Source organism: Lepidochelys kempii, chromosome 7 (assembly GCF_965140265.1).
Source record: "Lepidochelys kempii isolate rLepKem1 chromosome 7, rLepKem1.hap2, whole genome shotgun sequence".
Lineage (NCBI taxonomy): Eukaryota > Metazoa > Chordata > Testudines > Cheloniidae > Lepidochelys > Lepidochelys kempii.
Window position 1 is genome coordinate 111,649,828 of NC_133262.1, and position 15,418 is coordinate 111,665,245.

The 15,418-nt window shown below is 39.7% G+C and overlaps 1 protein-coding gene across 1 annotated transcript in view; it reads left to right on the forward strand.

Moving 5' to 3' along the window:
- HSPA12A (heat shock protein family A (Hsp70) member 12A) overlaps window positions 1–15,418 on the forward strand; it is an 86,369-nt gene that overhangs the window by 12,240 nt on the left and 58,711 nt on the right. Inside the window, exon 2 of the mRNA XM_073354259.1 lies at window positions 14,266–14,351. Coding sequence (XP_073210360.1) covers window positions 14,266–14,351 — 86 coding nt within the window. The remainder of the gene's footprint in view (window positions 1–14,265; window positions 14,352–15,418) is intronic.

The window sequence follows — 15,418 nt, forward strand, 5'->3', positions numbered from 1 at the left end:
CAGTCTCCATGGAAGTGAAAGGTATTGCACTCTTCAAGACACAAGGTGGGAAACCCTGTTGATGTTTAAAATAAAGTACCTTACCCTGTTTTCACTGAAGTTAATAGCAACACGCTCATTGACTGCACTGAAAGCAGAAAGTATTTATTTTTTATGCTGAATATGGGGTTCATTTCATTTATATATTGAAATGTTTTTAAATGTGTTTTTAATTTTTGTATTTCTGTTTCTTTTTGATTTTCCTTTTTTCCTTTCAAAGCCTTTTTGTATCTGCACTAAAATCCTCCAGGCTGTAGATTGTGCCAGGTTGTTGTGACACTTTTTTGTAAGCTTTGACATTTTGTTTTCAGTCTTGTATTTAAGGTGAGGTAGTATCCCAGCAATACTTTACTTCGTTTTTGCCAGCTGTGTTGCTTCCCAAACAGCCATGTAGTAAATCCTGCATTTCCTGTTGTGCAAACATCACTGACAATGTGAAATATGCAGACCACCAAGCTTTTCTTTCAGGAAAATTCTCTAGATAGTTAAAATGAGTCTAAAGAGTTTTGAATTGCACTTTGTACTTACTTTACTGTGAGACCCTATGGTCTAGAGGATTGAGCACTGGACTTGGGAGTTAGGGGTGACTGAGGTTCTGTTCCTGGCACCTTCACTAACCTGCTGTGTGATCATTTGAACTCCATGGGCTTTTGCTCCCACTTTTTAATCTGTCTTGTCTTTTTATGTCTGTCTGTTGTTTTTTGGAACAATTTAATTCCATCACCTGAAGTCTTTGAATGAGATAGGATGTCTTTCTAAAAATATGTTCTATCTAGCTCAGCCAGATATGGGTTTCATGCAGAAGCTACTGGGTCAAATTCTATGGCCTGGGTTATGAAGAAAGTTGCACGAGATGATCATAACGATCCCTTCAGGCTTTAAAATCCACAAAATCTATTTAGATTGTAAATTTTTCAGGGCAAGGCTGGTCTCTCATTATATGTTTGTACAGAACCTCTCACAATGGGGCCTCTCGGCTCTAAGGCAATGCTAAAAATAATAATTGTTTAAAAATCTTTCTGTGTTTGTATTCCTGCTATGGTTTTATCTGGAATAAACAAAGGACATTGTTAAAATTTATATGGAATAAGAAAAGATCAAGAGTGAGTGCAGATGCCTTATACAAATCTATTAAACAGGCTGGACTAGCTGTTCCAAATATTCTGTGGTACTGTCAAGCCAGCCGGTTCAAAGCAGTAGTGGACTGGAGCTTTTTAACCCAGTCAAACACTGGGCCCTTATTGAACAAGAAAATTGGGGCAGTGTAAACATTGCTACGCTAACATAGATTAATAAAAAATCATGCCATCCAGAAATTGATATACCTCCTTTAGCAAAGGCTACTCCATGTGTTTGTGATTGAACTAGAGTTAAGTTCTCTTTCCTCACCAATGACACTCTTGCACTACTGCTTAAGTCATAGAATCATAGAATATCAGGGTTGGAAGCGACTTCAGGAGGTCATCTCGTCCAAACCCCTGCTCAAAGCAGGACCGATCCCCGACTAAATCATCCCAGCCAGGGCTTTGTCAAGCCTGACCTTAAAAACTTCTAGGGAAGGAGATTCCACCACCTCCCTAGGTAACACATTCCAGTGTTTCACCACCCTCGTCGTGAAAAAGTTTTTCCTAATATCCAACCTAAATCTCCCCCATTGCAACTTGAAACCATTACTCCTTGTTCTGTCAGCTGCTACCACTGAGAACAGTCTAGATCCATCCTCTTTGGAACCCCCTTTCAGGTAGTTGAAAGCAGCTATCAAATCCCCCCTCATTCTTCTCTTCTGAAGACTAAACATCCCCAGTTCCCTCAGCCTCTCCTCATAAATCATGTGTTCCAGTCCCCTAATAATTTTTGTTGCCCTCCGCTGGACTCTTTCCAGTTTTTCCACATCCTTCTTGTAGTGTGGGGCCCAAAACTGGACACAGTACTCCAGATGAGGCCTCACCAATGTCGAATAGAGGGGAACGATCACATCCTTCGATCTGCTGGCAATGCCCCTACTTATACATCCCAAAATGCCATTGGCCTTCTTGGCAACAAGGACACACTGTTGACTCATATCCAACTTCTCATCCACTGTAACCCCAGGTCCTTTTCTGCAGAACTGCTGCTGAGCCATTCGGTCCCTAGTCTGTAGCGGTACATTGGATTCTTCCATCCTAAGTGCAGGACTCTGCACTTGTCCTTGTTGAACCTCATCAGATTTCTTTTGGCCCAATCCTCTAATTTGTCTAGGTCCCTCTGTATCCTATCCCTACCCTCCAGCATATCTACCACTCCTCCCAGTTTAGTGTCATCTGCAAACTGGCTGAGGGTGCAATCCACACCATCCTCCAGATCATTTATGAAGATATTGAACAAAACCGGCCCCAGGACCAACCCCTGGGGCACTCCACTTGATACCAGCTGCCAACTAGACATGGAGCCATTGATCACTACCCGTTGAGCCCGACAATCTAGCCAGCTTTCTATCCACCTTATAGTCCATTCATCCAGCCCATACTTCTTTAACTTTCTGGCAAGAATACTGTGGGAGACCCTTGACTTTAGCAAAGCTTTTGACACGAACAACACATCCACTGCTTTCCGTTCATCCACAGAGCCAGTTATCCCGTCATAGAAGGCAGTTAGATTAGTCAGGCATGCCTTGCCCTTGGTGAATCCATGCTGACTGTTCCTGATCACTTTCCTCTCCTCTAAGTGCTTCAGAATTGATTCCTTGAGGACCTGCTCCATGATTTTTCCAGGGACCGAGGTGAGGCTGACTGGCCTGTAGTTCCCAGGATCCTCCTTCTTCCCTTTTTTAAAGATGGGCACTACATTAGCCTTTTTCCAGTCATCTGGGACCTTCCCCGATTGCCATGAGTTTTGAAAGATAATGGCCAATGGCTCTGCAGTCACATCTGCCAACTCCTTTAGCACTCTCGGATGCAGCGCATCCGGCCCCATGGACTTGTGCTCGTCCAGCTTTTCTAAATAGTCCCGAACCACTTCTTTCTCCACAGAGGGCTGGTCACCTCCTCCCCATGCTGTGCTGCCCAGTGCAGTAGTCTGGGAGCTGACCTTGTTCATGAAGACAGAGGCAAAAAAAGCATTGAGTACATTAGTTTTTCCACATCCTCTGTCACGAGGTTGCCTCCCTCATTCAGTAAGGGGCCCACACTTTCCTTGATTTTCTTCTTGTTGTTAACATACCTGAAGAAACCCTTCTTGTTACTCTTAACATCTCTTGCTAGCTGCAACTCCAGGTGTGATTTGGCCTTCCTGATTTCACTCCTGTAAGCCAGAGCAATATTTTTATACTCATCCCTGGTCATTTGTCCAATCTTCCACTTCTTGCAAGCTTCTTTTCTGTATTTAAGAGCAGCAAGGATTTCCTGTTAAGCCAAGCTGGTTGCCTGCCATGTTTACTATTCTTTCTACACATCGGGATGGTTTGTCGATTGTATGTTGCTCAGGAGTATGAAAAAACCACCCCTCTGAGCGACATAACTTACATCGACACCCTTGCAAATAATCCAGGTCTTAAACCAAATCGTGAACCAGAGAGCTTCAGTGCACCTGGTTAGCTAGCTGTTCAGTAGAGGAACTTTTCTGACTTATTTAGAGATGAAAACTAACTTTAACTGGCCCTCTCTCCCCTGGTACCAGTATTTCAAGTCAGGCATTATGTATCTCAACTTTCTAGACAGTTTTTTGTATAAAACAAGTTAACTTTAATAGGAGTTATGGCATTGGGTCAATTAAGAAACAAAAAAATAGTAATTAATTTATATGAAATCTTTGCAAACAACTCTCCTAACAAAAAATGTCCAAATATGACAGTCTAGGTAAAGGACTAGGGCAAATTGCCCCAGAGGAATGGGGTTTGAGCTGGAAAACAGTACCAGCAACCTCAGTCTATAGCATAGTAAAAGAAAATGTCTTTAAGATCCTGTTTTGATGTACTTCACACCACTCAGGTTAAAAGATGTATAGAGATTGAAGGGGATAAATGTGGGAGAAATTGTGGTGAAAGAGAAGCTTTTATGCATATATGGTGGACATGTCCAGGCATTAGAGAGTACTGAGAGGCACTCCATAACCAAATACCACAAATGGTTGGATATCACCAAATGATCCTTTGGTAATCCTCTTCGGGCTCCCTAGCTGAAATGGTCCCAAAACAGAAAAAGAATTAATCCTTGCTGGTAGCTGCTTGGCTACTGGTAGCCTCTCATTGAAAAAGAGAAAAATAGCCCAACCATAGAGGAATGGCTCAAAAAATATGGGAGGTTGTAATAATGGAAAAATTAACATGCCAGTTACATATGCAGCAAAATAGAGGACAGATAGATTCTAAGATATTTGGTTACCTTTTATTTAACACTCAGACAAAGCACATTCACCTACAAAAAAACCAGCACACCTGTTCATTTTTTTAAATATTAATATTTGATAGACAAGCCTGGTCTAGTATTTAGGTGAGTATATAGGGATTTTAGTCAATTTAATAAAATCTCTAGAAATGACATATTATAGACATTGTAATGACTCTGTAACATGGTAACAGCCTGTTAAACAGAAAAATCTGATGGGTATATTCCTGGATAGTGTCTCTTTAAACAAAAGCTAACTGTTTTAACAATTGTTTTAATATGGTACTATAACAGATTGTAATTCTTTGTATTGTATCCAGTGGTTTACTACATGAATACAATCCTGTATACACTTTTTAATAACGTAACTAAAATTTTAGAAATGCAAAAAAGAAATAGAGCAGAATTGATCTTTTTATTAATTCAGAAGTGGGTGTGAGTTTGAGTAGCAGGCATTTGATATGTATGGCTGCCCCTGCAGAATCATGGTGGCTCCAGCTGACTTTGAGGTTCAAACACTGGGACCCACCACCATAGTAGGGGTTTAGATGTTAAGCAAGGTTCTATTAGAGGGACTATGTCACAAGCACCCATCCCCAGTTATTTGTGCTACGACAGTCCAAAGAGTTCCAAATCAATGTAAGTTCCTAGTCGTTCACCCTCCAGGATGTCAGTACTAGGCTTTATAGGCAGGGGTCCTCCTCACAGATCAGGTTCTGGAAGAGCGTGCTGCTCCCATGCTCCGAAGCTTTCTTTATGAAGTATATTTCTAAAAGGACCACAGTAAGAGCATGAATGACTCCATGCTAGTGATCTGATGGAAATCTTGGGATTCTGTCAGTACCTAATACAAATGCCACGTTTGTTTATGTTTTTAAGTTGCTTCTTTACATCTTTGTAAGCTGGTGACGTGAGGCACATTTGATGATGCTCCTAAACCTGTTCTGATTGCAGTATATTGTGCTGGTTAGCAGCACGCCCCACCAGCTGAACTGCTGCTTCCATTTGCCTGGTGAAATTCTTATTCAGAAGCCTTTATGCACTTGAAAAAACTTCAGCTTATCTGTTGTCTAAATTTGAGGTTGTGGGGCACCTCCTACTGGGATTGAATGCCTTGTTATGGCATGCTACTTTGCTGTTGAAATGAGCGATTTCCCCGATATGTGAGGCAGAAAATCTGCCACTGGTGCCTTACGTATTAAAAAAAATGAGATAAAAGGAGAAAACAAGAAGAAATTGAATCTAATAAAGGAGGAAACAATCTGCGCATTTGGTTAACATAATTTATACCTAGCATTAGCATCATTTCTATTACTTATGAGTGTAAAGTTGTCAATCATTTTTTTCTTATGGCATTTACAAGCTTACTGCCTTGAATTAATCATCTAGGGGAAAATTCCTAAAGACTTCAGAGATTAAGATAAGTGGAATCCCATCATAGTGAAATGAGAGTCATCTATGTAGAGTTTCATTTATGGAACACTAGAAGATTGACAGATGGCAAAGAAAGAGAATGACACAGTTATGGGTCCTCTAAAATCTATCTTTATGGAGAGTCCTATAGAATGTAATGGACAATTATAGCTTTTTCTCTAGCATTTTATTTATATATTTATTTTTGGTTTGAATCATTCTATATAGTTTAATAGAAAACTATTCTCTAGAAAACTACCATTGTCACATTCTATAGGATGGTTAAAAAAGCCAGTAGAAAGGATATTGTTTTCTATTACATTCTGTAGACTATTAGAATAGTTCCTATAGAATCCTTTTATATTTCCATAGGGCTTTTCTTAAAGGCAAGCACAATATAATCAGGGAGTTAAGGAAGGCACTGGAGAACTCAGGTACAAGAGGTTGGTTAATTCTGAACTTCTTAGCCTTTGTCATTTCCTCTTAGAGCCATATTCTTTTTCTGATGTAGCTTCCATTGGGTACAGTTTGAAAGACAATGAGCAGCGATTCTGAGACTGCGCAGATCCTATGGCTATACCTGTGGTGACTAGCTGTTCTGCAATCAAATACTACAAATAATGAAGCTTTAGTGGGAAGAGTAATACTAGTAACCTCTGCTGCTTTCAACTCCACAAGGTGCTACTGACCCATCTACATGATGCTACTGACCCATCCACATGATACAGCTGTAGTAGATGGCCCAGCACTGAAATGGCTTCGGTCAATCCTCTCCAACAGGTCCCAGAGAATGAGAGATCCTTCCCCTTCCAAAAAGTCCTCACCTTCAGAATTCTACAGGGATCCATCCTGTCTCCATTGTCAGCTTCCACATGAGACCATTTGAAGAGGTGGACAAAGGCCACAGGTTCAACTGACAGTTATATACTAATTGTACCAAGTTGTGTATTTACTTTCCACAGACACAGTTAGTGCCATCAGAATGGAGGAGAAGGAGATCAGAATGCCTACAAGAGATCAGAATGCCTAGAAGAACAGCTGGCTCAAACTGAGGTGATGCTGGTAAAAAAGGGACTATCTAGCTATAACCATGTCTTCCCTCTCCATCTTGCCATTTGTCAAAGAAGTCAAAGCCTCAGGGCCATGTTCAACTCACCATTGAGCCTAGATGATGAGGTATTAGTAGTGGAAAAAGCCTTCTCCTGCATTCAGCTTGCTAGGAAAATCTTCCTCTAACTCCCAGATGAAGATCTGGCGGTAGTGATCCATGTGACGGTCGCTTTCTGATCAAATTGTTGGAACTTGCTGTGTTTGGGACTGAACAGGGAAACAGTGCAGGGGCTCCAGATTGTGCAGAATGTGGCTGCTCATCTCAGTGGGGTTAGCTGCCATTGACACATCTTTCTTATGTACTGCTCTCTCCGCTGCCTTGGCAGAGGGCTTGGTGCTGCCTGAACTCCAAAGCCATCAGTGGGTCAGGATCCAGCTACATCAGTGGCCACGTCTCTCTTATTTCATCTTTATCTGGCCAGGAGATTGTGAGGTTTTCTTTCAGATGTGGACTTTGCAATTGTCATCTGTACGTTTGTCACCTCAAGATTAAACAACTGCATTGGACTGCACCTTAAGTCAAGTCTAAAACTGATGTTTGTGCAGACTGGTGCATCACTTATCTAGTGGTTTATCTCTCAAGGGACGGACAACACTAGTGCTCTGTGATATGCATTGGCTTGCATATATTGCATGTATTGCTTTCCAGGTGGAGATTAAGGTGTTGGTTTTATTTGATAAGTGACCTGCATGTCATTCTGCCACTGTTGCAGTCAGCTGAGTTCTCAAGCTAGATACTCTTCAGGATAAAATACAAAGTAAAGACAAGTTGCTTTTTATATGCAGTATGCCTCTAAAGATATAAATATGAATATTAAAAATTTGGCTTCAGTGCATGGGCGAAATAGTCTCCTCTTGTCATGTTCACAGCATACATTGCAAAGATATTAGAGGAAAACATACAGTTGCCTTGCTGGAAGCTTGCAACTTAACACTACTTTATTTCTTAGAATTCAGAACACAGAAGAAACAAAAAGAGAGAGAAACAAAAACAAGCCGCTCCCTAAAACAGAGAAACACAACTCATCCCACCTTACTGTAAGTCGGTTCTTCTTCAGACTGGGTCTGCTAGGCCCTGACCTCACACTTCCCTGTAGAGCCCCCTAGCCTGGAGGCAGGACCAGAATTTAAAGTGAGAGCTTATAATTTTTAGTTTTCAATACACAACACTCCTGAGGAGCTGATACACTGAATTATGATCTGATCAAGTTTAAGGAGTTATGGGATGAATTTTGTAAATAAAAATGAGCAAGAATATAAGGTATTCTTTGCACTGGATGAGGAGGGTAGCAGATACCACACATTTATGGCTTTTCTTCTTTTTTCCTCCTTTCTATCCTGATTCTCTTTCCACAGCTCTTCCATTTTCCGAGCAGTTCCTTTGAGTCTGTGTATTTTCCCATATTATACATCTGTTGTTTTGTTTTCCTTGCACATGTGTGTGTATGCATATTTAGGTGTGTGTATGTATAGGCATGTGTATTTTCTCAAACCATAATAAATGATCAGTAGATATGCAGCACACAGATACCGACAGATAATGTGCTGATTATAATGTGCACATGTGCAGTGTACTTTGCGCACTAAAATGTGGTTGCCAGAGTTTTTGTATCTGAACAAAAATGCAGCCACCATACAAAACATTTTGTGGACTAAAGCAATTTCATTTTGATGACTGTGAGTTAAACACTGCAACTCTAACTCATACAAGTTATGTTGAAGTCCATGGGACTACTCCCATTAAGGAAAATCTGGCCTTTCGTAGAATATCTAAAAAACTGAACATGAGTTTTGGATGATCATCATTTGCAGAGGCACTATGGTATTAATTTGAATACCAGTGTCATCTTCTCAACTCCTGCAGCTGGAAGCTCAAAGGTGGAAGTCCATGCTGCCTGTTAGGTACGTGAAACCTCATTCTCCACCTTGTGTCATCACTTAGTCTCTGCAGTATGAGTCTAAAACAATAAATCCTTCATTGGGTAATATTTTGTACTTGCTTTGCACTGGTGTAAATGACAAACCATGGTGGGAGGCAATGATGGATTGAAGAGTGTATAAATTCTCACTTGGTGTGAACAGGGCATCCATATTTCCCCTGTATTGTACTGGGAACAGACAAATGATCACTTGTTGCAACTAATAATCACGGCTGCCCTCGTGTTTATGTTACCTGGGTAGGATTGTGAAGAAATGCAGTTTAAAGTTTGGTATGCGCTAGTTTTGAAGGTAATAGTGAAACATTCTGTTAAGACAGTCCCTGTGGGTGCTTTGTGAGCCTTTGATACACAATATATTCCTGGGATTGGTAAAGTAAATTTCACCCAGTCCTCTAAGACATGAGAACTGTTACTGCATCAGCAGCAGAGCTCTTAATGTTAGAGTGGAAGTTCCAAAGGATTTGCAATGGGATGTGGAGTCACCCTTCCCTCTATGGAGGGGAGAAATTGCGGTGCAATCAGTTAACTGTTACATGTAAAGAGCTGTTAATTTCTCACAAAGGGTCGAGCTCTTGGTCCCCAGCTCTCCTAGATGCACAGATGGGCAAATTTCATTTTAAAAGTTAAACTGTTGAGGGTTTATAAGAGCAAGCCAATAAGCTCCAACTTTGTGGGTTCTGTAACTCAGCCATGCTCAGATGCATTGCTCTCAAATTTCACAAAACAAAAATTATTCCGAAGCACAGACTTTTTGTGTGTCAGGCTTTGCCCTGGAGGACATTTTTATCCTAGAGTAATAATCCTTGGGAAACAGAAGTTTAAAATTGGTAAAATGGATTGGCTCCTTCCCATATGAAGTACACTCAAGTACTTCGGGAATTTTGGTGAAAGGGTGTGATGATTTAAATGCACTAAGATATAGTCTATAATAAGAGCTCTCATTTTTATGGGCTACAGTCATTCGTTTATTCATTTATTTATTTTTATTGTTGCTTGAGCCTTCTCCTCCCATGGATGCTTTAAACTTCCATTTTCATATTATAGTACTGAGAGAATCTATAGTGCTGCTTTCCTTCTGTTGTATCTTTTGCTCTTTAAACAAAACAAAACAATGAAGAAACCACCCGGGCACTGTTGAGTCCAACAGCCTGGTTTACTTCATATACACAGACGTGCAAGGCCTAGCTATGCACATACTGCTGTTCTGACTGGTTTCTGGTGGCTTTGAAAACATGGAACACCGTGAGCACCGTTCATGGGCTCACAGACTATTTAAAGAAATACTATCCTATTACTATAGATTACACCTTCCATTTTGTCTCTCCCACATGCAGAGTAGGATATTATTGTTAATGTAATGGCAGCCATCTGGCTTTTCCAATGGAGGAATAATGGCTTGATTCATCAGAGAAACATAAATTGCCAGACTGGATCAGACCCATGGTCCATGTGGTACAGTATCCAGTCTTTGCCAACCCCAGCACTGGATGCTTCAGAACAAGATGCAAACAGCCAGGCATTAGGCAACTGTGGGACAGTCTGTCCTCAACATTAGGTCTCCTCCTAATCCCTAAATCGGAGACATTGACTTAAACCTTGAAGCATGAGATTTAATATCCAAAATATGTTATCAATAGCTGCTATAACTCTTGATAGTCTCATTCATCATGAGCTGTCATTTCTATGTAGATTCTCCTTTATAAAAAAAGTTCACATTCTATGCGCATTTGGCTTTCCGAGTTTTACCCAGATTTTGAAGCAGTGGAACAAAATGTGGCAATTATAATAAGAAATAGATGTGCAACAGTAGTGGAGTTAATGAAGTTGGTAGATGTTAAAGCATCATGTGAGGCACTCTGGCTTCCAAATCCTTTAACAAAATCACTTGTTGATGTTTCTGGAAACTCAGAAATTTCACTGATATAATCAAATCAGTTTCTAAATAGTTTGAGTTAAATCTATGCAAATCACTTGTGTCAATGTTCTTAACTAATTTTGAGAGGTTAAGACTGATAAAACTTAATTGAGTTCAGTCACTCTGTAACTGAGTTTAAAATGTCCACGCAAGAAGGTTGCACCAATTTAACTAAATTTATTTTTATTTTAAATGTTAATAGTTTGTTTCGGGGACTTGTAGTATTCCAGATTTCAGTCTGGACCTATGACCAGACTCTTGCAACTGCCTTAGGTAAACAATTTACAAGCTATCAGTGATTAAATATTTGTTTATCATTTGTTACAGCCACTAGATGTCTGTGTGCTATGTAGTGTGATAAAGGATATGGTCCCTGATAAACAAGGGAGATGAAGCTGGAACTTGAACTGTGTGAATGTCTGTTTGCTTCGGTCTATAATTTAACATTTTCTTTTTATAAATATCCCATTTAAAAGGACTGTTATTCTATATATCATGACACTATCTAGAATAAAGGTTTTTTTAATGGAGAAAACACCCATCCCTCACCCCCCAACTTCTGGCTTCATCTTTTCTTGCAGCCTAAACCATATGGCCTGTAACTCTTCTTAAGCACCTCCTCTTCCTGCTCCCCGTTTCTTTGCAAGAACTCTCAATCTGGGTTCTGTGACTACAAAACACATTCCCAAATACTCGAACCTTCCTAAGCTTTCACTATCTTTTCTGCTATTGGGACTAGACTTGTAAAATTATGCCACAATCTTTTCCCCAAAAGGACAGTATGAGGTTAACATTGTAAAAATAAAACATGCACACCCCAATATATTTTAAAACATTTTAGGAGGGGCCTTTTGATAGATGAAATCTTGTGCTACAAAGTTCCTATATATAATTAATCATTCACTGGTTAGCAAATCATTTCTGTTCTACTAATGAAAACACTTACCATTAATCCAAAGATGAATGGAGTGTAAGAGGCTAGATTCCTGCAGCCTCTTTCTATAAACACGTTTTCTGCCTCTCAGTATCATCAGCTGCATTCATTCATTCGCATGGGAACTCTCTGGTAATATCAGTGCCACTTTGTTATGTCATAACTCAGATTATTAAAGTTTTCCTCGTCATTGCAAACAGCTTGTCAGTAGCATTAGGAAATGTCATCAAATTATTTACACTGTGTGTAAATGTCATAATGAAACTGCTGCCTGCAACAAAATTAGAATGGCTCTTTATGCTGCACTTACAAAATAAATAGTAAGTTTCGACTAAAAGTTCAGTTTGCTATATTAGAGCTGAGTCCTGCAAGGTGGTTCCGGGCTCTGGAATTCTCTCCCTCTCTTGGTCCAGTAAAGCCCAAGGCTCAGTATAATGTTTCTCCATTTACTCAGGTATTTGCCAACACGTGGTGCTGGTAGGATGAATCAGTGTGGTCATCATAGGGGACTTGATCTGTTTTTGTTTGTGTGTGTTTTTAAACGTGTTAGATGCAGTGGTGGGTTTATTTTTGCAGGTTTAAAGTGACCAAGGGCCTAATTTTTCAGCAATCCTGAGCGCTTGCAGTTCCCATTTACTTTAACTGGAGTGGTGGGTGCTTGGCAGGTCTGTAGATCAGGTCCTTAGAAAAACATTCTAAAGAGCATTCTGTGGCTGAGACTCGTGGACAATTGATTTTAAACATTTTGGTAAATGAAAGTATATAAATCAATTTCTCTCTATTGTACACATTTTTCTACCGTAAACTATTGCAGCACCCTATTCTCAGCTCGGCATTTTTTATTAGATAATACATTTATATCTGTGTATATATTCCCCCATTTATATACTTCTTGGACCAAATTATTTCTGCTGAAACTACATTGACTTGAATGGAGTTACATCAAGCATGAATTTGCCCCATGGTGAGTGCATCAAAAGGTTACTTATCGATTGCTCTCTGGGAAACAAAGGAAGCTGTATACTCTCTCAGGATTTTCTTTGTTTCACACAAGGCACACACAGTAAGAGTCTGTGATTGAGCATATGCACGGAATGTAGATCACTAAAACTGAGGAATTTGGACAGGTAAGGATAAGAGGTAGCAACACGGAGAAATGTTAGAAACACATAGCCAACAGCTGAAAAGAATATTTTGTTTCCTATGAAGTCAACATCCTAAAGACCATTCACATCAGGGAAAGACTCGCACTGACTGACTTCAAAGGGTATTGGATCAGTCATGAAGTATCAAAAGACCTTAAGAGGAACATGGACGTTCCGCTAATTCCTTCCCACTTTTGCCAGAACATGCCCCTTTCAGGTCTAACACAAACACATACAAGTATGTATTGCAAGATGCACGTGTTTTGGAACAAAGTGGAATTTATACCGATGAATAAAGTGGCTGATACAATCATCAAATATAGATATATTTTAACCAGCCTGAGAGGTGCTGTCCTAATCTGAGAGCAGAAATTTGGCCTTTACCCTCTTTTGTTCTCTACCACAAGTGAACTGACACTGTACACTTTTAGCTCTGAGAGTGAGGGTAAGAATATTTAATGATTTTTTTTAAATAGTGTATTTCGGTATTTATGCAAAGTACTTGATATTCTGCTTGTCAAGTAAGATTTTAAATGTATGCAAAGCCAAAGAATTCTTTTATCATTCATTAATGGTGCTTTCTTGCCTCCCAGTTGGGAATGCTACTGCAGCACTACCAACAGCTGTACCACGTGTTTCACTGTGGATGTATTAAAGAGAAGAAACTGAGCAGTGGGAAAGTTTAATAATAAATGCTCATGACAGAGTAATTGCAATTTGCTTCTACGGAATTGTCAAATTGATTTAAACTGCTCTTTTACTATTGAAATTAGTATTTTTTGATTTCACATCTTGTGTTCATCTTCTGCGTTTGCAGGAATTCTCAAGTTTTAACCGTAAGCTCTTGGTGGAAGTGTACATAGTATCCGCTCTTTATGTCTGCTGGGACTTCTGAATAATGTTAGGAAGCCTTCAGAAATGATGCATAATATGGGAGGGCGCTCAACCAGGAAGCTCAAATAAACTTTCAAAACCAAAATCACAACTTTGTAAACTGTGGTATCAGTGGAGATACTAGAAGCGACTATTCAGTTTAAGGCTTGCTATACCAGATTACTTACGGGATTTGGATGAATGCTGTGCATTCGTCAGAAGATTCAAATAATAAATAAGCTGTCAGTACAGCCTCCACCTGACTTGGAATACATGTCAACTAGCAAATCTTCAAAAGAACCAGCAATATTTTTAATAGTTTATAAAACCAAAATAATATATCATAATTATTAAGAGAGCCTGGTTTTATAGAATTTACCTTCTTTATGGTTGCTTTAATGGTAGGATTGTCACAATAGACAAACTGTGCACTGGTAGAGAGAGCAAACTACTCTATACTAACCTACTTATTCTGCTGCATAGACATTTTTATATGTTCCAGTTGCTGAAGAGTTTTCTTTCCATTTTCTTTCAGATGCAGTTTCCACACCTGCTTACTCATCCCCAGCTAAAAGTTTAGGAGACCCAGGAATAACACCATTGTCTCCATCGCATATTGCGGTAAGAAATATAGGGTATATGTTGTACAGTGCATTGACATTATTTTCTCCTGCCTGTCCCGCCTATAAGAACTCAGGACTCCTGACTCCTCAGTCTCCTGGTCATCAGTTACAGAACTCACGGCTTATATGCAGAAAGTTAAAGGAGCAATTCCACTAGCTCAGGAAGTACAGATAAAGAATGAACTCCTGGCCCCATTGAAGTCAATGGGAGTTTTGTCATGTACTCCAGTGGGGCCAGAATTCCATACAAAATATATAAGGACAGATGTAGAGGAAAGTGACACTCATCTGCATAAGCCGGTCCAATGCCGCTCTACAAAACAATCCCTTCTATCCCCACCTTTGTCATTCTCTTGCTGTCTGATCTTGGGCAATCACTGAAATATTCCCCGTTCTCTGAAACGTGACTATAAAATAATAGGATCTCAACACATATGCATCACTCTCTCTGTCCTCTTTCTCTCTCTCTCTGTCTTCTTTTCTCATCACAAAGAAAAATAAAACATTTACAGTTGCCTAAGGGGAACACCCAAAGAGGTCACAAAAAGTCCCATTAAAGGATGCTTCTTTAACCTATCTTAACTCCCCCTCCCCTCCAGTTCCACACGCACAAATCACATTAATTTCTTTGACATACTCCACCCCTTATCGCTAAGCCCCAGGGATGGCCAACACAAGCACAGTAGAACCTCAGAGTTACGAACACCTCATGAATGGAGGTTGTTCATAACTCTCAAATGTTCGTAACTCTGAACAAATCCTTATGGTGGTTCTTTTAAAAGTTTACAACTGGACATTGACTTCATACAGCTTTGAAACTTTACTATGTAGAAGAAAAATGCTGCTTTTAACCATTTTAATTTAAATGAAACAAGCACAGATACAGTTTCTACCTTGTCAAATCTTTTTTTAAACGTTCCCTTAATTTTTTTAGTAGTTTACATTTAACACAGTACTGTATTGTATTTGGGTTTTGTTTTCATCTCTGCTGCTGCTTGATTACATATTTCCGGTTCCTAATGCGTCCGTAACTCCGGTGTTCATAACTGTGAGGTTCTACCGTAA